The following is a 27,000-nucleotide window of genomic DNA, read 5'->3' on the forward strand; positions in this document are numbered from 1 at the left end:
ACAATTTTTGGTTTTTCAACGTCAGCCTTTTTGTACTATCTCCTTTTTTCCCCAATCTCATTTTCACCAGAACAAGCACCAGGAGAGCTATTTTTGAAACACTTTTTCCATTGTAAGAATTCGAAACTTATGCAGATTTCTAAATTGTGGTAAATGCATGTAACCTAAAATTGATCATCTTCAGCATTTTTAAGTGTGCCATTCTGTAGCGTTAGGTACCTTCATATTGTTGTGCAGCCAACCTGCAGAACTCTTCTCGTCTTGCAAAACTGAAACTCTGTACACATTAAACTACTCTCCCCGTTGCCCCTTTCCCAAGCTCTTGGCAACCACCATTCTACCTTCTGTCTCTGTGAGTTTGACTACTCTAGGTATGTCATGTCAGTGGAATCATGCAAAATTTGTCTTCTTGTGCCTAGTTATTTCATTTAGCACAATGCTCTCAAAGTCAATCCATGTTGCAGCATGTGTCAGAATTTCATTTCTTTTTAAGACTGAACAATATTCCAACACATACAGAAATTTCTCGCACATGGTTCCAAAAGCTCCAGTATACCCTTTACTTACATTTCCAATTGTTAACATTTTGTCACATTTCCTTTGTTATTCCCATCATATGGATATGTAGGTATATAGACATAAATCTATCTTTCTATCTATCTATCGATCTATAGATATATATAGAAAGAGAGAGAGAGAAAGAAAATACGTTTAGATATAGATATACACATAGAAAGAGCTCTCTCTCTCAATATACCTGTATCTAGACCTGATTTTTATGTGAGTTGAGGCAGAAGATGTTTGATAGACACACACGTGACACACACCTTCCTACACACTTAGGCTCTATTCCTGAATCATTAGAGAGAAAATGCAGACCACATACCCTTTACTCCTGAATATTTCAGTTTTATTTTTCTACCTTCAGGGACACCTAACCACAGCACAGTGATCAAAATCAGAAAATTTTCACTTCCGTAACCATAATACAATTACCAGAATTGGAAAATGAAAGCCATAATAGAATATTATCTGATTTATGGTTTACATTGCGACTCACTCTTGGTGTCATACATTCTATGGGTTTGGATAAAAGTAGAATGACATGAATCTGTCATTAGAGTTTCATAACGATGGAGTATTTTCACTGCCCTAAAAATCCTTTGTGCTCCGCCCATTCATCCTTCTCCCCGCCAACTCCTGGCAGCCACCGATCTCTTCCTGTCGCCCCAATTTTGCCACTTCCAGAATGTCATATAGTTGGCCTCGTACAGTATGCAACCTTTTCAGATTGGCTTCTTTCACAAAGTAACATCCATGTAAGGTTTCTTTTCACAGCTTGATAGCTCGTTGCTTTTTAGCGCTGAATAATATGCCGTTGACTAGATGTACCACGGTTTGTTCATCCGTTCATCTGGTGCAGGACATCTTGGTTGCTTCCGCTTTTTGGCGATTACGAGTAAAGCTGCTATCAGCATTTGTGTGCAGGTTTTCATCTGCGTGTAAGTTTTGAACTCCTTTGGGTAAATACCAAGGAGCGTATGTTAAGCTGGATCGTACCTTAAGGGTTATGCTTAGTTTTGTAAGAAACCCCTAAACTGCCTTCCAGAGTGGCTGTTCCGTTTTGCCTTGCCACCAATACTGAATGAGTGTCTCCATTGCTCCACATGCTTGTCAGCAATTGCTGTTGTTAGTGTTCCATATTTTGACTATTCTAACAGGTGTGTAGTGGTATCTCATTGTTGTTCAATTTGCATTTCCCTGGAGCCATATGATGTGGAGCATCGTCTCGTACTCTTAGTTGCCATTTTTATGTCTTCTTTGGCCAGATGTCTGTTAAGTTGTTTGCCCCATTTTTTAATCTGGTTGTGTGTGTTCTTGTTGTTTAGTTTTAAGATTTCTTTGCGTATTTGTATATTTGTTATTCCTTTATCAACTGTGCCTTTTGCAAATGTTTTCTCCCAGTCTGTGGCTTGTGTTTTTATCCTCTTGACATTGTGTCTTGTGGAGCAGCAGTTTAAAATGTTAATGAAGTCCAGCTTATCAGTTATTCCTTTCATGATCTTGATTTTGCTGTCACATCTAGGAAGTCATGTTTCTAAAGAGGTCATCTCGGTTTTCTTCCGTGTTATTGTCTTCTAGGAATTCTAGAGTTTTGCTTTTTACATGTGGGTCTATAATGCATTTTGATTTCCGTTTTGTAAAGGTGTAAAGGTCCATGTGCACGTTCATTGTCTCGCACGTGGATGTCCAGTTCTTCCAGCACCATTCGTTGAAAAGACTGTCTTTGCTCCATTGTATGGTCTGTGCTCCTTTGTCAAAGAACGGTGGAGTATGTTAACGGGCATCTATTTCTAGGCTCTCTGTTCTGCTCCTTTGGTCCGTTTGTCTGTTCTTTCGCCAGTACCACACTGTCTTGATTGCTGTAGCTTTATAGTGAATTTTGACATTGGCTCATGTCAGTCCTTCAACTTTTTTCTTCTTTGATATTATGTTGACTTTTAAAAAGCTATTGCAGTTGCGATACGGTCAGAGAAAATCTATATGATATTGCTCCCGCGCACGTTATTAATGCTTTGTTTATGTCCAAATATGTTGTCTGTTTTCATAAATGTCACTTGTGTGCTCTCAAACAAGATGTGTTCTGTTTGCTCTAGAGAGAGATCGTGTCAGTCTGTTCTTATTTTCTTTGCTCTTTTGGGAAGCTTTTAGAATTTTCTCTTCATTTCCATGGATCCTTTACAGATAATTTTTTACTTCCTTCTTTAACTTTGTGAAATTTATCTTCATTAGTTTTTGAATATTTCCTCTTCTCTGTTTTCTTTTTTTTCCATCTTAGATGTCTTGGATTTCATTTATTTCAGATGTTAGATGTCTTTTTTTACCCACCATATCACACTGCTGTTCTTTTAAATATTCTCTCACTTTATTGTTTTATTGTGTTTTCTGGGAGAGTTTCTCAATGTCATTTTCCATGTCTAAATAATTTGCTGTTCTCATGTATCCACACTGCTATTTATCCCATGACTTAAGTCTTTAACAATCGTACTTTTACACCTATTTCCTCCTGAGGTTTTCCTTATGGTTTCTCATTGTCACTTCGTGCTACTAACATCTTCCCTTGTATCTTTAAGTGTATTTGTCATGCTTATGTTCCAGTATGTTCCAGTAGTTCTACTTCAAATGGTCTACGTTGCTCACTTTGTTGTATTTCTTTTTCAGTCGTTGTACTCCTCAGGTATGTAATTGTTTTGACTTGTGAGCTTTCATTCCTTGTGGCTGTTGGCTACTCTGTCTGGCATCTTGTATTAGAGAAGGGCTAACGTTTTGCTTGGGACCATCTCAGTCTGTGGCTGTTATCTCAGAATAATTATTAATAGTGTGTCCTTTTCACTCTCAGAAGTGTCCTCTCTTGGGTGCTGTATTATATAGTCACCTTTGTTGAGACCTAGGACCTAAGGTGTGTTTTTCTAAGTAAGTTTAATATGAGGGGAGGTGATGGCCCCAGGCGCAGACAGTCTCAGAAACCGTGAAACACTGTGACCACTCAACTCCTGTGGTCAGGATCTGTCACCTTTGAGCTCTTGGGGAAAGCGGCATTTGAGGAGGCATTTGAGGTTGTCACCTGGGGCTTGGGAGACGGAGGAGGTGGAGGAGTGAAGGATCAAGGATTGTTCAGCCCTTCCCTGCTTTCATCAGCTAACCTAATGCTACTCTAATTTTATCCTAGCTACATCTGGGTGGTTGCTACTTGTTTCTGCTGAGAAAGGAAAGTGATCGCTTCCAAGCAACTCAGGGGAGAGGCAAGAACGGTCCTTAAAATTTTCCCTCACACTGAGCCCCTCAAGGCTGCCACCCACTGCCCCTAATCCCAGGCTACCCACCAATTAAGAGACAGCCTTCAGGCCTCTGTCATTTCCCAGGGTTGTCACTCTTGTTATTTCTGGGGGTGCATAGTTCCTTAGGACTTCTGAAGTTTTGGGAGGAGGATGCAACATGCCGTACCATTTGGCGTCTTGATAGGAACCCATGATTTCTCTGGAAATTATCAGGGTGCGTTACTTTGATGAGAACCTTTAAGTGTATTTGAACTTTAAGATATATATACTAATGTATATTGTTGCCAGATACAGAATTAATGAAATTTGAAAGAATATGGTGAAGAGTGCAGGCTGTCCAAAAATCAATAATATTTGTGCAATGCTGAATATTAGCATGATACTGTGAAGGTGACAGACTCAAAGTGCATTTTGCAAGTGTCTTATTTTGTAGATGAAGAAAAAGATAAATAGAGAAAAGATTACCCAAGCCAGTTTTGAGGTGAAAAGTCTTGATTTTGGATAATATAACCAGATAACGTTTTCTGAGAGGACTGTAGAGAAAAAGAAAAAGAAAAAGAATCATTGTAAACGCATGGTCTTCACGCAGGTCAGAAAATCTTTTAATCATCATTTGGTCATCCTTCACCTTCCTACTTGTTTCTTTCCTACCAAATAACAACCAGGGACTAGGCCCTGACACTGTGTGTTCATTGTTCTTGTGTATTCTCTTTCTATCTATATCTCTGTGTTAGCTCTTACTTGGATGCGCCTCCCCATCCCGACACACTCAGATCCCTCTCACGTTTCCCAAATTGATTCCAGAGTGCATGAAGGAGAAACAAAATGGTGAAGAAGGAAGGAGGTTTAATCATGAATGCTATGTCTCCCTTGTTCCCTTCATTCTCTTTCCAGTGGATACACACAGGGACACACAGACACGCACACACGCACATACAGAACCCGGAAACTGTGTCAGAGGTTCCAGTGCTGGACCCTGAAACGGATGCTTTTGTTTCTGTCATGTTTCCTCGTGACTTTACTTTTTGTGTGCTGCAATTCTGTTGGGAGAAAGAACCTGATCATCTTCCAAAATGTCTGACTCTATTTTTTGTACATGTTTTTTACTCTATGGCAGGGTTATGGATTCTTCCCGAATGTCGTCTGGCAACAGTGACAAGATGGGGTGAGTTGACATGAGTGATCTGAGTGGTGAAAGGTACGGGGGGCATCGATGGCAACAACAGGTTTCCATAAGAGACTATAAGCTTCTGTAGGTAACTTTCTTTCCTGTTGGGCCTAGGTGGCAAAAGGAAGGAGGAGTCATAAGAGGGAGACTTCTTACTCACGGTTTGTTTGTGAGCCTTAGAAAGTAGTAGCCAAAGCTTTGAGGAAACTCTCAGAATGCCTGTGTGTAAGACTCTGCTAGAGTGGGCCAGGAGAGGAGAGAATCCTATTTGGAGCAAGGAGACGGTAGCAGTGGAGAGGGAGCAGTGGAGCTCTCAGCAGAAGAGAATGGAGCTAAACAGACCTCGGCTCCTTTCCTCAGCCTCCAGAGCTCTGCCACCATCTGAAGCTGGTGTCCCGAATGCCAAGCCACCGTCATATTGGAGGGAGCCCGTGCCTCAGACCTGCAATCATCTGAACCCTGTATGAGGAACAGAAAAGACATACATGATACATGAAGGGTCAGGATGTGGTGGAGGGTGTTGAGGATCAGGAAATTAGGAGGAGCTGGGGAAATGTGTGCCTACAACCTGGAGTTGAATTTTGAGCTAAATTCAACCTCGATGTAATTACACGTGAGAGTAAGGTTCAGTAGTGAAGAATTGTATTTCAATATCTTCATTCATTAGGCTTTTTGACCGGCCGAAGATCTTCGTTACAACTATAGAAAGCCCTATTTCTAGGGAAGATTAAAATACTAGTTTCCAAATAACTAACATCCACATAATTTTTTAGGGTTCAACCAGTTTACCACTTGAAGACTACTTGTAACTAATTGCAAACAAGAGTGTAACTCTATGAAGTCACTTGGAGTCTGATCATATATGCTTTTAATTCTTTAGAAATGACCCCGATGAACTGACAGAAATAATCTGTGATGGAACCACCAACAAAAGGTGACGTATATACTCAGAGAGAGAGAGAGAGAGAGAGAGAGTGAGTGAAATGCAGACGCGGCATTATCCATGGGAATGCGGAATATTCTGGACAATGATTCTAAGATCTTTTCTAAAATTTCGGATCCACTGAGCTAAGTCATGTTTATCATATTCTTAGATTCACAGAATGCTTGTTCAAATAAGTTGGTCACATCACTGTCCCATGTAGGAAATCTCAAATGACATGTTGTTGCATTTCTTGGTGTTTACGTTAACATGGAACAACTCTCCAGGCTCCGTGATGATTTGTTATGAGGACCAAATAAGTGTTAAACACTTAGGACGATGTCTGGCACGTAATAAATACCATTTAAGTGCTTATTAGGTGGAACAAAAGTTTTCCGTGTACTTAGTCATGTCATCTGAAAACAGCGATAATTTTCATTTTTCCTGTCCAGTCCTTATACCTCTCACTTCTTTTTCTGACGTCATTGAGCAGTGTTGGAAGGCATATGGCTCTTGGGAGGAAATAAAAGGAGGTCAGGACTGGAGAACAGGATTCAGGGAGAGAGAGGTGCGCCACAAGGATGAGGGCTGGCAGGGCCAGGTTTTGAAGGGCATTGTAGGCTCTGCTGAATGGTTCTGGCTCAATCCTAGTAGCACTGGCAAGGCAATGAGGGGTCATGCTTGAGGCTCTGCAAACAATACAAACTCCAATCGTGAACCGTAGACGTACCAACTGTAGCTTTCTAGAGAGGTAGGCTTTTCTAGAGATGCACTCCTAGACTGTGCATTCCCAGGTATGTGGACATCTTTTGGGGTGATGTCTGGGATGTGGAGAGGGTATGTTGTCTCTGCCGCTATATGGGCTTTTAAGGGCTGGAGAGTCTGTGCAGCTCGATATTCCCTCTCCCACGTGAATGCTGAGAAGAGTGAGAGCTGACCACAAAACAGGGAGCCGACTCCAGACAGAGTGTGGAGAGACACAGTGAAGATAGCCCTTTGAGTCTTTAGTCAGGAGGTTGACAGAGCCAATCAAGACATAGACTCAATAAGGGGCATTGTTCTAAATGCACTTTCAAGTTTCCTTGGTAGAATAGGTTGGATGTAGGATGAGTTGAGACAGACAATTTTTGGTTTTTCAACGTCAGCCTTTTTGTACTATCTCCTTTTTTCCCCAATCTCATTTTCACCAGAACAAGCACCAGGAGAGCTATTTTTGAAACACTTTTTCCATTGTAAGAATTCGAAACTTATGCAGATTTCTAAATTGTGGTAAATGCATGTAACCTAAAATTGATCATCTTCAGCATTTTTAAGTGTGCCATTCTGTAGCGTTAGGTACCTTCATATTGTTGTGCAGCCAACCTGCAGAACTCTTCTCGTCTTGCAAAACTGAAACTCTGTACACATTAAACTACTCTCCCCGTTGCCCCTTTCCCAAGCTCTTGGCAACCACCATTCTACCTTCTGTCTCTGTGAGTTTGACTACTCTAGGTATGTCATGTCAGTGGAATCATGCAAAATTTGTCTTCTTGTGCCTAGTTATTTCATTTAGCACAATGCTCTCAAAGTCAATCCATGTTGCAGCATGTGTCAGAATTTCATTTCTTTTTAAGACTGAACAATATTCCAACACATACAGAAATTTCTCGCACATGGTTCCAAAAGCTCCAGTATACCCTTTACTTACATTTCCAATTGTTAACATTTTGTCACATTTCCTTTGTTATTCCCATCATATGGATATGTAGGTATATAGACATAAATCTATCTTTCTATCTATCTATCGATCTATAGATATATATAGAAAGAGAGAGAGAGAAAGAAAATACGTTTAGATATAGATATACACATAGAAAGAGCTCTCTCTCTCAATATACCTGTATCTAGACCTGATTTTTATGTGAGTTGAGGCAGAAGATGTTTGATAGACACACACGTGACACACACCTTCCTACACACTTAGGCTCTATTCCTGAATCATTAGAGAGAAAATGCAGACCACATACCCTTTACTCCTGAATATTTCAGTTTTATTTTTCTACCTTCAGGGACACCTAACCACAGCACAGTGATCAAAATCAGAAAATTTTCACTTCCGTAACCATAATACAATTACCAGAATTGGAAAATGAAAGCCATAATAGAATATTATCTGATTTATGGTTTACATTGCGACTCACTCTTGGTGTCATACATTCTATGGGTTTGGATAAAAGTAGAATGACATGAATCTGTCATTAGAGTTTCATAACGATGGAGTATTTTCACTGCCCTAAAAATCCTTTGTGCTCCGCCCATTCATCCTTCTCCCCGCCAACTCCTGGCAGCCACCGATCTCTTCCTGTCGCCCCAATTTTGCCACTTCCAGAATGTCATATAGTTGGCCTCGTACAGTATGCAACCTTTTCAGATTGGCTTCTTTCACAAAGTAACATCCATGTAAGGTTTCTTTTCACAGCTTGATAGCTCGTTGCTTTTTAGCGCTGAATAATATGCCGTTGACTAGATGTACCACGGTTTGTTCATCCGTTCATCTGGTGCAGGACATCTTGGTTGCTTCCGCTTTTTGGCGATTACGAGTAAAGCTGCTATCAGCATTTGTGTGCAGGTTTTCATCTGCGTGTAAGTTTTGAACTCCTTTGGGTAAATACCAAGGAGCGTATGTTAAGCTGGATCGTACCTTAAGGGTTATGCTTAGTTTTGTAAGAAACCCCTAAACTGCCTTCCAGAGTGGCTGTTCCGTTTTGCCTTGCCACCAATACTGAATGAGTGTCTCCATTGCTCCACATGCTTGTCAGCAATTGCTGTTGTTAGTGTTCCATATTTTGACTATTCTAACAGGTGTGTAGTGGTATCTCATTGTTGTTCAATTTGCATTTCCCTGGAGCCATATGATGTGGAGCATCGTCTCGTACTCTTAGTTGCCATTTTTATGTCTTCTTTGGCCAGATGTCTGTTAAGTTGTTTGCCCCATTTTTTAATCTGGTTGTGTGTGTTCTTGTTGTTTAGTTTTAAGATTTCTTTGCGTATTTGTATATTTGTTATTCCTTTATCAACTGTGCCTTTTGCAAATGTTTTCTCCCAGTCTGTGGCTTGTGTTTTTATCCTCTTGACATTGTGTCTTGTGGAGCAGCAGTTTAAAATGTTAATGAAGTCCAGCTTATCAGTTATTCCTTTCATGATCTTGATTTTGCTGTCACATCTAGGAAGTCATGTTTCTAAAGAGGTCATCTCGGTTTTCTTCCGTGTTATTGTCTTCTAGGAATTCTAGAGTTTTGCTTTTTACATGTGGGTCTATAATGCATTTTGATTTCCGTTTTGTAAAGGTGTAAAGGTCCATGTGCACGTTCATTGTCTCGCACGTGGATGTCCAGTTCTTCCAGCACCATTCGTTGAAAAGACTGTCTTTGCTCCATTGTATGGTCTGTGCTTCTTTGTCAAAGAACGGTGGAGTATGTTAACGGGCATCTATTTCTAGGCTCTCTGTTCTGCTCCTTTGGTCCGTTTGTCTGTTCTTTCGCCAGTACCACACTGTCTTGATTGCTGTAGCTTTATAGTGAATTTTGACATTGGCTCATGTCAGTCCTTCAACTTTTTTCTTCTTTGATATTATGTTGACTTTTAAAAAGCTATTGCAGTTGCGATACGGTCAGAGAAAATCTATATGATATTGCTCCCGCGCACGTTATTAATGCTTTGTTTATGTCCAAATATGTTGTCTGTTTTCATAAATGTCACTTGTGTGCTCTCAAACAAGATGTGTTCTGTTTGCTCTAGAGAGAGATCGTGTCAGTCTGTTCTTATTTTCTTTGCTCTTTTGGGAAGCTTTTAGAATTTTCTCTTCATTTCCATGGATCCTTTACAGATAATTTTTTACTTCCTTCTTTAACTTTGTGAAATTTATCTTCATTAGTTTTTGAATATTTCCTCTTCTCTGTTTTCTTTTTTTTCCATCTTAGATGTCTTGGATTTCATTTATTTCAGATGTTAGATGTCTTTTTTTACCCACCATATCACACTGCTGTTCTTTTAAATATTCTCTCACTTTATTGTTTTATTGTGTTTTCTGGGAGAGTTTCTCAATGTCATTTTCCATGTCTAAATAATTTGCTGTTCTCATGTATCCACACTGCTATTTATCCCATGACTTAAGTCTTTAACAATCGTACTTTTACACCTATTTCCTCCTGAGGTTTTCCTTATGGTTTCTCATTGTCACTTCGTGCTACTAACTTCTTCCCTTGTATCTTTAAGTGTATTTGTCATGCTTATGTTCCAGTATGTTCCAGTAGTTCTACTTCAAATGGTCTACGTTGCTCACTTTGTTGTATTTCTTTTTCAGTCGTTGTACTCCTCAGGTATGTAATTGTTTTGACTTGTGAGCTTTCATTCCTTGTGGCTGTTGGCTACTCTGTCCGGCATCTTGTATTAGAGAAGGGCTAACATTTTGCTTGGGACCATCTCAGTCTGTGTCTGTTATCTCAGAATAATTATTAATAGTGTGTCCTTTTCACTCTCAGAAGTGTCCTCTCTTGGGTGCTGTATTATATAGTCACCTTTGTTGAGACCTAGGACCTAAGGTGTGTTTTTCTAAGGAAGTTTAATATGAGGGGTGGTGATGTATTTGAAATTAAAAATTTGGATCTTGTTGTTCCGGTGCACTCCACTCTCGCTGCCAGTGTTCTTATCCCAGGCACAGACCTACACTACTTCTCCGTTGGTGGCCATGCTATGGTGGTGGCTCACATAAGAAAAGAAAGAAAGGATCTCTTCTATATGGTAGTTTAGGCAGACTGTGAACACACCTCCTCCCATGAAGAAATCGAAGTTATAGCTATTCTTGGAAAATTACTCCTTAGTGAGATTACTGAAAACTGGATAAAAAGAACCCCCACAACTAACGACTGTCCTGACTGAAATGAAAGAAGCAAAAATTCCTTTCTGGAGAGAAAAAAGCCACTTTCCCAAGCCACGCAGCTTCACAGCCAGCTGACTGGGAGCAACCCTAAGGTACACAGCCTTCTCTGGAGGAGTGTGAACCTGAGCAGGGGTCCATTACCGCTATAAGCACCTTTAGGACTCAGCACAAATGAGACAAGTGTCATAATATCTGCCTTCACTGACTAGTAACTACAACAGGGAATACCCCTAGAAAAGCTATTGGACATAAGCGGAAAAACCTAACTGTTAAAGGGCCCATGCACAAATCCACCTGTGTCAGAAAGCTACCTAAAATCACTAGAAAGAAAGGTACACAGGCCTTTGATGAAAAGAGACTCAGCTGGTAAGTTCTGGGTGCATCTTGGTGAGAGATGAGGCCTCTCCAGAGACCGACGCATTGGCACAGCCATTGTTGTGAACAAGTACAAGTGTGCTGTCACAGAAACAATTGGGGTTCTTCCCCTGGCCTGTTAGCCCAGAGGTCTGCCACACCCACTAGAGTGTGATTTAATCCTCAGCCAGGGCAGGCAGCCTGCCCTAGGGACTGGCCCCACGCAAGAGCAAGCCCTCAGGCTACCTGTTGGCTGCATCGACTGGGTGCCTTGATCTTCTGCAGGCAAGCAAGTATGTCCTCCTCTTGGGGCAGGGCCTGCATGAGGAGCAGGTGGAGTGTTGAGTGTGTTGGTGGAGAATGTGAGGGGGGGGTCTCTGCAGTGGGGTGACTGGGTCTGCTTCAGGGGGTCAGGAGGTGTGCATGTGCCAGGACTGTGTGGACAGTGTGTGTGGACCTGTATGTGTGGGGGGGTTATAAATGGCAGAAGACCTGTGCTTGTCAAACAGCCTTATAGGGGATGTGCCCTAGCTTCCAAAGCCTGAAACAGTTGGGAGCACCCATGCCTGGGGCCATCCCCACTCAGCTGCAATCCTGAGAGAGCTGACCACAGCCTTGTAGGCCTGAGGCCTACAGCAATTGTAAGCTCCCGAGCCTAGCAACCAGCCACACTGGACGCCTACTCACTTAACAGAAAAACTGCAACAGGAGCATGCTATTAGACCTTGCTGCCAACCGTGCTGGGGCTCCTCAAACCCAATTTACAAATAGACAGCCGGGGTGGGGGCGGGAAGCCTAGATTCTCTGGGTACCTGCAGTAAGAGCAGCCCTGCTGTAGCAGGACACAAGTAGCCTACACAGGGGTCACTCTTGGAACATTTGGACTAGTGACGAGAGAGAAGCACACTGCTAGGCCCCAGAAGGTATCTTTTACATAGGCCACTTCTCCAACATCAGGAGACATAGCTCAGTCACCTAATGCATAGATATAAGCACAAAGAGGCAAAATGAGGAGGTAAAGGAATACATTCCAAGCAAGGGAACAGGAGAAAACTCCAGAAAAAGAGTGAAATGAAACAGAAGTAAGCAATCTACTTGACAAAGAGTTCAACCAAAAATTCGTAAGGATGCTCACTGATCTTGGGAGAAGACTCGATGAACACAGTGAGATCGTCAACAAAGAATTGGAAAATATAAAAAAGAACCAATCAGAAATGAAGAATACAATACTGGAAATGAAAAATTCACTAGAGGGTCTCAATAGTAGAGTAGATGATACAGAAAAAGGGATCAGTGAGCTGGACAAAAAACTAGAGGAAATCGCCCAAGCTGAACAGATAAAAGAAAAAGTGAAAAAGAATGAGAACAGTCTAAGAGAACTCCGGGACAAGATCAAGTGCACTAACATTCATATTATATGTGTCCCAGAAGAGGAAGAGAGAGACAAAGGGGTAGAGAATTTACTTGAAGAATTTATTTTATAACTGAAAACTTTCCTAACCTAAGGAAGGCAACAGACATCCAAGTACATGAAGCACGAAGAGCACCAAACAAGATAAACCCAAAGAGGCCCACACCAAGTCACATTATAATTAAAATGTCCAAAATTAAAGATAAAGAGAGAGTCCTAAAAGCTGCAAGAGAAAGGCAATGACTGACATGCAAAGGAAAGCCCATAAGGCTATCAGCTGACTTCTCAGCTGAAACCCTAAAGGCTACAAGAGAGTGGCACAATACATTTAAAGTGCTGAAAGGAAAAAACCTACAGCCAAGAATACTCTACCTGACAAGGTTATCATTCAGAATGGAAGGAGAGAGAAAGAGTTTCCCAGACAAGCACAAATTAAAGGAGTTTATCACCAAGAAACCAGGAGTTTATCACCAAGAAACCAGTTCTACAAGAACTGCTGAAGGTACTTATTTAAGTGGGAAAGAGAAGATCACATATAAGAATAAGAAAATTATCCAAAAAAAAGAAACCACAATAAAATCACTACGAAAGGCAAAAATACAGTAATGGTAGCAGATCAACCACCTATTAAGATAATATGAAGGTCAAAAGACAAAAGTACTAAAATTACCTATTTCAATGATAAGAGGGAATGGATACACTCACACAAAATAAGAGGTTAGATATGACATCAAAAAATTAAATGTGGGAGGAGGGGAGTAAAAGAGTAGAGCTGTTAGAAAGAGGTCAAATTAAAGAGACTATCAACTCAATATAGATTGCTGTATACGTAGATTACTATACATGAACTTCATGGTAATCACAAACCAGAAACCTGTAATAAATATATGAGTAAGTAGGAGAAAGGGAGTCAAACATATTACTAAAGAAAGCCATCAAACCACAAGGGAAGAGAAAAAGAGAAGAAGAAAGGCACAGAGAAGAACTACTAAAACACCCAGAAAAAAGTAACAAAATGGCAACAAAGACATATTTTTCAATAGCTACTTTAAGTGTCGATGGACCAAATGCTCCAACCAAAAGGCATAGGCTGGCTGATTGGACAAAGAAAACAAGACCCATATATATACTGCATACAAGAGACAAGCTTCAGACCTAAGGACACCCACAAATTGAAAGTGAAAGGATGTAAAAAGATACTCCATGCAAATGGCAATGAAAAGAAAGCTGGGGTAGCAATACTCATATCAGACAAAATAGACTTTAAAACAAAAACTGTAACAAGAGACAAAGGGCACTACATAATGATAAAGGGAACAATCTAAGAAGAGGATATAACACTTGTAAATATCTATGTACCCAACATAGGAGCATCTAAATATGTAAAGCAATTATTAACAGACAAAAAAGAGAAATAGACAGTAACACAATAATAGTAGGAGACTTGAACACTCCACTTACACCAATGGATAGGTCATCTAAAAAGAAGATCAATAAGGAAACATTGGCCTTAAACAACACATTAGACCAGATGGACTTAGTGGATATATATAGAACATTCCATCCCAAAACCACAGAATACACATTCTTTTCAAATGCTCCTGGACCATTCTCCAGGCTCAATCACATATTAGGCCAAAAACAAGTCTCACTAACTTAAGAAGATTAGAATAATACCAAACATCTTTCCTGACCACAAAGATAATGAAACTAGAAATCAATTACAGGAAGAAAATCAGAAAAGCCACAAATATGTGGAGATTAAACAAAATGCTGCTGAACAACAATTGGGTCAATGGAGAAATCAAAGGAGAAATTAAAAAAATACCTGGAGACAAATGAAAAAGAAAATATGACATGCCAAAATTTATGGGATAGAGCAAAAGTGGTTCTAAGAGTGAAGTTTATGGCAATTCAGGCCTACCTTAACAAACAAGAAAATTTCCAAACAAACAATCTAACAGTGCACCTAAAGGAACTGGAAGAAGAAGAAGAAACAAAGCCCAAAATCAGCAGAAGGAAGGAAATAAGAACAATCAGAGAAGAAATAAATAAAATAGAGAGTAAAAAACAATAGAAAAAATTAATGAAACCAAGAGCTGGTTCTTTGAAAAGATAAACAAAATTGAGACACCTTTAGCTAGACTCACCAAGAACAAAAGAGAGAAGGCTCAAATAAATAAAGTCAGAAATGAAAAAGGAGAAATTACAATGGACATCATAGAAATACAAAAGTAATAAGAGAATACTATGAAAAGCTATATGACAACAAATTGGATAATCTAGAAGAAATGGATAAATTCTTAGAATCATACAACCTTCCAAAACTGGATCAAGAAGAAATAGAGAATTTGAATAGACTAGTCACCAGTAAGGAGATTGAAATAGTAATCGAAAACCTCCCCAAAAACAAAAGTCCAGGATCAAATGGCTTCCCTGGTGAATTCTACCAAACATTCAAAGAAGACTTAATACTTATCCTTCTCAAACTCTTCCAAAAAATTGAAGAGGAGGGCAAGCTTCCTAACTCCTTCTACAAAGTCAACATTACCCTGATTCCAAAGCCAGACAAGGACAACACAAAAAAAGAAAATTACATGCCAATATCGTTGATGAACATCGATGCAAAAATCCTCAACAAAATACTAGCAAATTGAATACAACAATACATTAAAAAGATCATACACCATGATTAAGTGAGATTCACTCCAGGGATGCAGGGATGGTTCAACATCCACAAATCAATCAATGTGATAACACCACATTAACAAAAAGAGGAATAAAAGTCACATGATCATCTCAATAGCTGCAGAGAAAGCAGTTGAAAAGATACAGCATGCATTTATGATAAAAACTCTAAATAAAATGGGCATAGAAGGTAAATACCTGAACATAATAAAGGCTGTATATGACAACCCCACAGCTACTGTCATTCCCAATGGAAAAAAACTGAAAGCTATCCCTCTAAGAACAGGAACGAGACAAGGATGCCTAGTTTCACCACTCTTATTTAACATAGTATTAGAAGTCTTAGCCAGAGCAATCAGGCAAGAAAAAGAAATAAAAGGGATCCAAATTGGAAAGGAAGAAGTGAAACTGTCCCTATTTGTGGATGACATAATTTTATATATAGAAAACCCTAAAGAATCCACTAAAAAGCTTTTAGAAATAGTAAGTGAATATAGTCAAATTGCAGGATACAAAATCAAAACACAAAAATCAGTTGTGTTTCTATACACTAGCAGTGAAGTAGCAGAAAGAAAAATTAAGAATACAATCCCATTTACAATTGCAACAAAAAGAATAAAATACCTAGGAATAAACTTAACCAAAGAGGTGAAAGATCTGTACACAGAAAACTGAAAACATTGTTGAAAGAAATTGAAGAAGACACAAAGAAGTGGAAAGAGGTTCTGTGCTCTTGGATTGGAAGAATTAACATAGTTAAAATGTCCATAGTTCCTAAAGCAATCTACAGATTCAATGCAATCTCCATCAAAGTTCCAACAACATTTTTCACAGAAATAGAACAAGGAATCCTAAAATTTATATGGAACAACAAAAGGCTCTGAATATCCAAAGGAATCCTGAGAAAAAAAGAACAAAGCTGGAGATCTCACACTCCGTGATTTCAAAACATGCTACAAAGCTATAGTAACCACAACAGCATGGTAATGGCACAAAAACAGACACACAGATCAAAGGAATAGAATCAAGAGCCTAGAAATAAACCCACACATCTATGGACAACTAATTTTTGACAAGGGAGCCAAGAACATACAATGGAGAAAGGAAAGTCTCTTCAATAAATGGTGTTGGGAAAACTGGACAGCCACAAGCAAAAGAATGAAAGTAGACCATTACTTTACACCATGCACAAAAATCATCTCAAAATGGATTAAGGACTTGAATGTAAGATCTGAAACCATTAAACTTCTCGAAGAAAACACAGGGAGTGTGCTCTTTGACATCAGTCTTAGCAGCTTTTTTCAAATACCATGTTTGACTGGGCAAAGGAAACAGAAAAAATAAACAAATGGGACTACATCAAACCAAAAAGCTTCTGCACAGCAAAGGAAAGCATCAACAAAATGAAAACGCAACCTAACAATTGAGAGAAGATATTTGCAAACCATATATCAGATATTAAGGGATTAATATCCAAAATGTACAAAGAACTCATACATCTCAACAACAAAAAAAACTAAGAACCCAATTTAAAAATGGGCAAAAGATCTGAACAGAGATTTCTCCAAAGAAGATATCCAGATGGCCAACAGGCACATGAAAAGATGTTCAACATCATTAACTATCAGGGAAATGCAAATCAAAACTACAATGTGATATCACCTCACTCTGGTCAGAATAGCTATAATTAACAAGACAGGAAACAGTAAGTGCTGGAGAGGATGTGGAGAGAAGGGAACCCCCATACACTGCTAGTGGGAGTGCATAGTGGTCCAGCCATTATGGAAAACAATATGGAGTTTTCTCAGAAAATTAAGAATACATCTACCAGATGATGTAGCTATTCTACTGGTGGATATTTATCCAAAGAACTTGAAAACAGAAATGCATAAAGATACATGCACCCTATGTTCATCATAGCATCATTCACAATAACGAAGACTTGGAAGCAACCTAAGTGCCCATCAAGGGATGAATGGATAAAGAATACGTGGTATATATACACAATGAAATACTACTCAACCATAAGAAATGATGAAATCTGGCCATTTGTGACAACATGGATGGACCTTGAGGGTATGATGCTAAGTGAAATAAATCAGAGGGAGAAAGTCAAATACCATATGATCTCACTCATAGGTAGAAGAGAAAAACGACAAACAAACACATAGCAACAGAGATTGGATTGGTGATTAGCAGAGGGGAAAAGGGAAGGAGGAGGGCGAAAGGGGTGATCAAGCACGTGTGTGTGGTGATGGATTATAATTAGTCTTTGGGTGGTGAACATGATGTCATCTACAGAGAATTCAAAATATATTATGATGTACACCTGAAGTTTATATGTTGTTATAAACCAATGATACTGCAATTAAAAAAAGAAAAAAAATTTAAAAAATAACTTGAAAATTTTTTTTTAAAGTAAAGACAAAAAGAGGGAGATTGGCAATGGATGTTAGCTCAGGGCAAATTGTCCTCTGCAAAAAAAAGACAGAGAGAATACTCAGGTTATATTGTTGTCACATACTGATGTTTTTGCATAACCCCAGTGAAGAGGGCACGTTGTCTAAAAGCAAATAATATTTGTGAAATGGTGAATATTCATCATGATTTTATGAAGTTGACAGATGGAAAGTGCATTTTGAATGTGTTTCATTTCATAGATGAGAAAATTAAATTATAGAGTGATTAAATTACCTAATTCAGTGGTTTGGGTGAAGGAGAGTCTTGATTTTCAGTGATATAGCCAAATATCTTTTTTTTATTTTGAGGAAGTTTAGCCCTGTGGTAACACCTGCCACCAACCCTCCTCTTTTTTGCTGAGGAAGACTGGCCCTAAGCTAACATCCGTTCCCATCTTCCTCTAGTTTACATGTGGGATGCCTGCCACAGCATGGCTTGACAAGCAGTGCGTAGGTCCTCACCCAGGGTCCAAACTGGCAAACCCCGGGCTACTGAAGTGGAATGTGTGAACTTAACCACTGCACCATCTGGCTGGCCCCCAAATATCTTTTTAAAAATGAACTTGAGAAAAGCAAAAATAATTCTACTAATCCAACTATATCAATAGTCTAAAACTTGAAGTATGACTGGGCTAAACATACCAATTAAAAGACAGAGACTAATTTCTTTGATAACAAAACAAGACCCAACTATATGTTATCTGTAAGAAACCAACTTTAAATGTAAAGACCAAGGTAGATTAGAAGTAAAAGAATGGAGAAAAATATGCCATGATAACATAATTAAAAGACAGTGGGAATAGCTATTTTAACTTCAGACATAACAGACTTCAGAGCAAGCAAAATTATTGGGGATTAAGAGGGACATTAAATGATGATAACAGAGTTAATTCTCTAGGAAGACGTAGCAGTTCTAATGTGTATGCACCTGACAACAGAACATCAAAATATGTGAGGCAAAAACTGATAGAACCGCAAAGAGAAATAGACAAAGCCACTATTATAGTTGGAGATTTTAACACTCCTCTATCAGTATTTGATAAATCCAGCAGGCAAAAAGTCAGTAAGGGTATAGTGGTACTGAACATCACCTTCAGTCAATTGGATCTAATTGATACTTACAGAATACTTCATTTAACAAGAGCAGAATACACATTTTTCTCAAGCTCACATGGAAGATTCACCAAGCTAGATCACGTACTGGTCCATAACACACATCTTAACAAATTTAAAGAAATAGGGATCATTCAAAGTATGCTGTCAGACCACAGTGGAATTAAATTAGAAGTCAGTAAGAGAAAGATAGCTTGAAAATCACAAAATTCTGGGAGATTAAACAGCACACTTCTCAATAACACATTAGTCAAAGTAGAAGTCTCAGAGAAATTTTAAAATATTTTGAACTAAATGAAAATGAAAAAACAACCAATCAAAACTTGTGGGATGCAGCAAAACCAGTGCTTAGAGGAAAATTTATAGCATTGAATGCATACATTAGAAGAGATGAATACATTAGATTCTAATGCATACGTTAGAATACATTTAATAATATTATTAAAATCAATAATCTAGGCTTCCAATTTAGGAAGCTAGAGAAAGAAGAGCAATATAAACTTTAAAAAAATAGGAGAAAAGAAATAATAAAAATTAGAGCAGAAATCCATGAAATTGAAAGCAAGAAAACAATAGAGAAAATCAACAAAACCAAAAGCTGTTTCTTTGAAAATATCAATAAAATTAATATCTCTCTGGAGAGATAACCAGGAACAAAAGAGAGAAGTTACAAATTACTAATATCAGAAATGAAAGAGGGATTATCATGATTGATCGTATGGACATTAAAGGGATAATACAGGAATAATGTGAACAAATCCATAAGCCCACAAATTTTATAGCTTATATGAAATTGAGGATTCCTTTAAAAGACACTACCAAAACTCACAAGGAGGAATAGATAGTCTGAATAGACCCACGTCTGTTAAAGAAATTAAATCAATAATTGAAAACCTTCCAAAACAGATAATATGCCTAGATGATTTCACTTGTCAATTCCACCAAACACGTAAGGAAGAAGTGATATCAGTTCTCTAAAATCTGTTGCAGAAAATAAAAGAACAGGGAACACTTCCTTATTCATTCTATGAGGCTAGCATTACCCTAATACTAAAATCAGACAAAGAAATTACAAGAAAAGAGAACTACAGACCTGTATCTCTCATGAACATAAACGTAAAAACTCTCAAGAAAATTGAGTCCTACAATGTATATAAACAATTGTGCACTGAGATCAAGTGAGATTTATCCCAAGTAAGCAAGGCTGGCTCAAAATTTGAAAATTAATGTAATCCATCATATCAAAAGGTCAAAGGAGAAAAATTACATCATATCAATTGATGCAGAAAAAGCATATGACAAACTCCAACACTCATTTGTGATAAAAACTCCCAGCAAACTAGGAATAGGGAGGAACTTCCTTAACTTGACGAAAAAACATCTACAAAAGGCCTACAGCTAGGAGGATTGACAGCATATCACGGTGGAGTGAGCTCTTCCCTTAGACTCTCCCCCCCTAAGATACTATGAAAAGGACACTCATAAACCAACAGAAGACATTCAATTCATACAACACAATAGATGTCTGAGAGATCTATGTAGCCATACGTCTGAAATTGGAAGTGCTGTACCCCCTGGGGGGTAGCAGAAGGAGGTAAGGGGATTGCCTCTCTCTCCCCAAACAGAAGTGATCTAGGGTGTGGGACTGCGTGCAGCTCTGAAAAGAGAGGGGGGAGGGGGCAGAACTCCATGGGAATGCCTTTGCCCTTGGAGTGTCCTCCCAGCCCATGGGAAAGCTCCACACCAAGGAGGCTAAGCAATAACAAGGACATCTTCACTAAGCTGAGCAGCCCAGGAAGGGAGACAGCGAGTGCAGAAGGAGAGCACCCCAGGATTGCGCACACAAAAGAAAGTGACCCTTCCCCTATCTGTCACTCCAGCTCAGACAGTGGGCCAGAGAAAGGGACTCCCACAAGAGTGCCTGCGTATACATGTATAAAGCAGAGGTGGCCAGTGAGCAAATGCAGACAGGTCCTGTCAGCATAGCATCTAAAGGACAGGCACAGCTGCCAGGGATTGAGATGGGCTCAGAATACTCAGCTCCTGCCCACCCCTAGTGGCAGCAGGTGGAAGCTACACTATGCAAATCACACACCTACCTCACCAAATAGGATGAAGAGGCATATTAACACTCTAGACCAGAAGGGAAATGACAAGCACCCAGAAATCAATCCTGAAGTCACAGAAATGTACAAGCTAAATGACAGAGAAGCAAAAATGGCTATCATAGAAAAGCTCAACAAATTACAGGAAAACTCAGAAAGATAGCTCAATGAAATCAGGAATAAAATTATTGAACAGAGGGATTTCTTCACAAATCAGATTGAAAGTATAAAAAGAAATCAGAAATGTTGAAGATGTAAAACACAAAGAATGAAAGAAAAATCTGGAGTCCTTAAATAACAGAGCTGATATTATGGAGGACAGAATTAGTAATTTAAAGGACAGAAATATAGAAATGCTTCAGATGGAGGAGAGAGAACTAAGACTGAAAAGAAATGAAAAAGTTCTCCAAGAAATATCTGACTCACTTAGGAAATGCAACATAAGGATTATAGGTATTCCAGAGGGAGAAGAGAAGGAGAAAGGAGCAGAGAGCTTGTTCAAAGGAATAATAGCTAAGAACTTCCCAAACCTGGGGAAGGAGCTGGAATTACAAGTAAAAGGAGCCAATCGGACTCCTAATTACATCAGTGTAAAGAGACCTTCTTCAAGGCATATATCAGTAGAACTGGCAAAAAACAATGACAAAAAAATATATTAAGGGCAGCAAGGCGGAAGATAATAACCTACAAGGGAACCCCTATCAAGCTTTCAGCAGAAACCTTACAGGCTGGGAGAGAGTGGAATGATACATTCAAAATTCTGAAAGACAAAAACTTTCAGCCAAGAATACTCTACCCAGTGAAAATATTCTTCAGATATGATGGAGAAGTCAAAACTTTCCCAGAAACAAAAGCTAAGAGAGTTCATTGCCACAAGAGCCCCTCCCTACAAGAAATGATCAGGAAGGCCCTCATACCTCAAAAAAAGAGAAAAGTTTACAAAGGCTTGAGCAAGGAGATAAATAGGCAGATAAAATCAGAAAATTGCAGGTATCAGAACAGGTTAGTAAATAATTATAACGTTCAAGATAAAGGGAAGGAAAACATCAAAAATAACTATAATCACTTTGTTTTACCCACAAACTCACAACACAAAACGGAATAAAGTGTGACAACAATAACTTAGATGGGGAAGAATAAAGGGATAGAGCTTGCTTAGACTAAAGAAATAAGAGCTATCAGAAAATAGACTGTCTCACTACAAGATCTTTTATACTAACTTCACAGTAACCACTAAACAAAAAATCAGAACAGAGACAGAAATGATAAACAGTGAGAAAACGATCCTAGAGAACCACCAAACTGAATTGCAGGTCTGAATAAATGGGAGAAGAAACAAGGAAAATAAAGAACAACTGGAAAACAAGTGATAAAATGGCAGCATTAAGACCTCATATATCAATAATTGCTCTAAGTGTAAATGGATTGAATTGTCCACTCAAAAGACACAGAGTGGCTGGATGGATTGAAAACCAAGACCCAACAATATGCTGCCTCCAGGAAACACATCTCACTTCTAAAGATAAACACAGGCTCAGAGTGAAGGGATGGAGGATGATACTCCAAGCTAATGGCAAACAAAAGAAAGCAGATGTCGCCATACTTGTATCAGACAAAGTAGACTTTAAGATAAAAAAAGGCAATGAGAGACAAAGAGGGGCAGTATATAATGATAAAAGGGACACTCCACCAAGAAGATATAACTCTTGTAAATATATATGCACCTAACATAGGAACACCGAAGTGCATAAAGCAACTATTAACAAACCTAAAAGGAGATATCAACAGCGACACAATAATAGTAGGGGACCTTAACGCTCCACTTACATCAGTGGATAGATCATCCAGAGAGAAAGTCAACAAGGAAGTAGTGGAATTAAATGAAAAACGAGACCAGATGGACTTAATAGGTATATACGGAACACTCCATCCAAAACCAACAAAATACACATTCTTCTCAAGTGCACATGGAACATTCTCAAAAATAGACCACATGTTTGAAAACAAGGCAAGCCTCAATAAATTTAAGAAGACCGAAATCATGTCAAGCATCTTTTCTGACCATAGTGCTATGAAACTGGAATTCAACTACAAGAAAAAAGCTGGGAAAGTGACAAATAAGTGGAGACTAAACAACATACTACTGAACAACCAATGGATCATTGAAGAAATTAAAGGAGAAATCAAAAACATCTAGCAACAAATGAAAATGAAAATACACCAATACCAACTCATATGGGATAAAGCAAAAGCAGTCCTCAGAGGGAAATTCATAGCAATACAGGCCCACCTTAACAAACAAGAAAAATCTCAAATAAGCAATCTTAAAGTACACCTAACAGAGTTAGAAAAAGAAGAACAAACAAAGCCCAAAGTCAGCAGAATGAGGGAAATAATAAAAAGTAGAGTGGAAATAAATGAAATTGAAATAAACAAAAAAATTACTGTAGAAAGGGTCAATGAAACTAAGAGCTGGTTCTTTAAAAAGATAAACAAAATTGACAAACCCTTAGCCAGACTCACTAAGAAAAAAGAAGACTCAAATGAATAAAATTAGAAATTAAACAGGAGAAATTAACAACGGATACCGCAGAAATACAAAGGGTTATAAGAAAATACTATGAAAAAGTATATGCCAACAAATTGGACAATCTAGAAGAAATGGACAAATTCTTAGGCGTATACAACCTCTCAAAACTGAATCAAGAAGAAATAGATGATCTGAATAGACCAATCACAAGTAAAGAGATTGAAACAGTAATCAAAAACCTCCCCCAAAATAAAAGTCTAGGACCAGGTGGCTTCTCTGGAGAATTCTACCAAACATTCAAAGAAGATTTAATACCTACCCCTCTCAAACTATTCCAAAAAATTGAAGAAGATAGAACACTTCCTAACACATTTTGTAAGGCCAACATCACCCTGATCTCAAACCCAGAAGAGAACAACACAAAGAAGGAAAATTACAGGGCAATATCGCTGATGGCCATAGATGCAAAAATCCTCAACAAAATATTGGCAGCCCAAATACAGCAATACATTAAAAGGATCATACACCATGATCAAGTGGGATTTATAGCAGGGACACAGGGAGGGGTCAACATCTGCAAATCAAGCAATGTGATGCACCACATTAACAAAATGAGGAATAAAAATCACATGATCATGTCAATAGACATAGAGAAAGCATTTGACAATATCCAACGTCCAATTATGATAAAAACTCGCAATAAAATGAGTATAGAAGGAAAGTGCTTCAACATGATAAAGGCCATATATGACAAACCCACAGCCAACATTATACTCAATGGGGAAAAACTGAAAGCCCTCCCTCTGAGAACAGGAACAAGACAAGGGTGCCCACCCTCACCACTCTTATTCAGCATAGTACTGGAGTTTTTGGCCAGGGCAATTAAGCAAGAAAAAGAAATAAAATGTATCCAAATTGCCAATGAGGAAGTGAAACACTTGCTGTTTGCAGATAATATGATTTTATATATCAAAAACTCTAAAGAATCCATCAGAAAACTGTTAGAAATAATCAACAACTACAGCAAAGTTGCAGGGTACAAAATCAACTTAGAAAAATCAGTTGCATTTCTATACTCTAATGATGAACTAACAGAAGGAGAACTCCAGAATACAATCCCATTTGTAACCACAATAAAAAGAATAAATTATGTAGGAATAAATTTAACCAAGGAAAACTGTAAGACATTATTGGAAGAAATTGATGATGTCATAAAGAAGTGGAAAGAGATTCCATGCATATGGATTAGAAAAATAAACATAGTTAAAATGTCCACAGTATCTAACGCAATCTACAGATTCAGTGCAATCCAAATCAGAATCCCAATGATGTTCTTCATGAAAAGAGAACAAAGAATCCCAAAATTCATAATGAGCAAGAAAAGACCCTGAATAGCTAAAGCAACCCTGAGAAAAAAGAACAAAGCTGTAGGCATCACAATCCCTGACTTCAAAGCATACTACAAAGCTATAGTAATCAAAACAGCATGGTACTGGTACAAAAACAGACACACAGATCAGTGGAGCAGACTTGAAAGCCCAGAAATAAAACCGCACATCTATGGACAGCTAATCTTTGACAGAGGAGCTAAGAACATACAATGGAGAAAGGAAAGTCTCTTCAATAAATGGTGTTGGGGAAACTGGACAGCCACATGAAAAGAATGAAAGTAGACCCTTATCTTACAGCATACACAAAAATTAACTCAAAATGGATTAAAGACTTGAAGGTAAGATGTGAAACCATAAAACTCCTAGAAGAAAACATAGGCAGTGCACTCTTTGACATCAGTCTTAGAAGGATCTTTTTGAATACCAGTCTACTTGGGCAAGGGAAACAAAAGAAAAAATAACCAAATGGGACTTCATCAGACTAAAGAGCTTCTGCAAGGCAAAGGAAACCAGGAACAAAATGAAAGGGCAACCCACCAACTGAGAGAAGATATTTACAAATCATGTATGCGACAAGGGTTTAACTCCAAAATATATAAATAACGCCTACAAGTCAACAACAAAAAAACAAACAACCTGATCAAAAAATGGGCAGAGGATATAAACAGACATTTTTCCAAAGAAGATATACAGATGGCCAACAGGCACATAAAGAGATATTCAACATCACTAATCATTAGAGAAATACAAATCAAAACTACAATGAGATATTACCTTACACCTGTAAGAATGGCTATAATTAACAAGACGAAAAATAACAAATGGAAGACAATGTGGAGAAAAGGGAACCCCCATACACTGCTGGTAGGAATGCAAACTGCTCTAGCCACTATGGAAAACAGTATGGAGATTTCTCAAAAAATCCAAAATATATATACCATATGACCCAGCTATCCTGCTACTGGGTATTTATCCAAAGAACTTGAAATCAACAATTCAAAGAGACTTATGCACCCCTATGTTCATTGCAGCATTATTCAAAATAGCCAAATGTGGAAGCAACCCAAGTGCCTGTCAACTGACGATAAAGAAGATGTGGTATATATACATTATATATATATATGTATATATATACATTGTATATATATATGTGTGTGTGTTTGTGTGTATATATATATACAATGGAATACTACTCGACCATAAAAAAAGACAAAATCATCCCATTTGCAACAATGCGGATAGACCTTGATGGTATTATGTTAAGCAAAATAAGGCAGACAGATAAAGACGAACAGTGTATGATTTCACTCATATGTGGAAGATAAACAAACACATGGACAAAGAAAACAGATTAGTGGTTACCACAGGGGAAGGAACTTGGGGATGGACATAAAGGGCAAAGGGTCACAAATATATGGTGACTGACAAAGAAAAATGTAAAACTGAAATTTCACAATGTTATAAACTATTATGACCTCAATAAAATAAAAATAAAAAAATTTAAAAAGGGATTAGAAAGTTAAAAAAAAATCCACAGGTACCATCATACTTGATGGTGAGAAACTTGATAAGATCAGGTACAAGGCAAGGATATCCCCCTTCACCACTCCTTTTCAACATCATACTGTAAGTCCTAACTAATGCAGTAAGAAGGAAACAAAAGTATGCAGATTGGAACAGAAGAAATAAAACTGTCTTTGTTCACATGTGACATGATTATCTCTGTAGAAAATCGAAAATAATTTACTAAGAACCTTCTGGAATAATAAGAAATTATAGCAGAGTTTCAAGAACAAGGTTAATATACAAAAGTTGATTGCTTTCCTTTATACCAGCAATGAATAATTGGAATTTGAAACAAGCACACCACCATTTACATTAGCACCAAAAAATTGAAATACTTAGGTACAAATCTAACAAAATAATGTGTAAAATCTATATGAGGAAAACTACATAACTGATTAATGAAATCAAAGAAGATCTAAATAAATGGGAAGATGTTCCATGTTCATGGATAGGAAGACTCAATATTGTTAAGATGTCAATTCCTTCAACTTGTAGTTGAGTGCAATCTGAATCAAAATCCTGAAAAGTCATTTTTT

General features: G+C 38.2%; 1 protein-coding gene across 1 annotated transcript in view; it reads left to right on the plus strand.

Moving 5' to 3' along the window:
• The window catches only part of LOC138918352 (phosphatidylinositol 3,4,5-trisphosphate 3-phosphatase TPTE2-like), a 367,155-nt gene that overhangs the window by 46,853 nt on the left and 293,302 nt on the right, over window positions 1–27,000 (plus strand). Inside the window, exons 13-14 of the mRNA XM_070239587.1 lie at window positions 4,957–5,004; window positions 5,888–5,941. Coding sequence (XP_070095688.1) covers window positions 4,957–5,004; window positions 5,888–5,941 — 102 coding nt within the window. The remainder of the gene's footprint in view (window positions 1–4,956; window positions 5,005–5,887; window positions 5,942–27,000) is intronic.

Source organism: Equus caballus, chromosome 17 (genome assembly GCF_041296265.1).
Source record: "Equus caballus isolate H_3958 breed thoroughbred chromosome 17, TB-T2T, whole genome shotgun sequence".
Classification (NCBI taxonomy): Eukaryota; Metazoa; Chordata; class Mammalia; order Perissodactyla; family Equidae; genus Equus; species Equus caballus.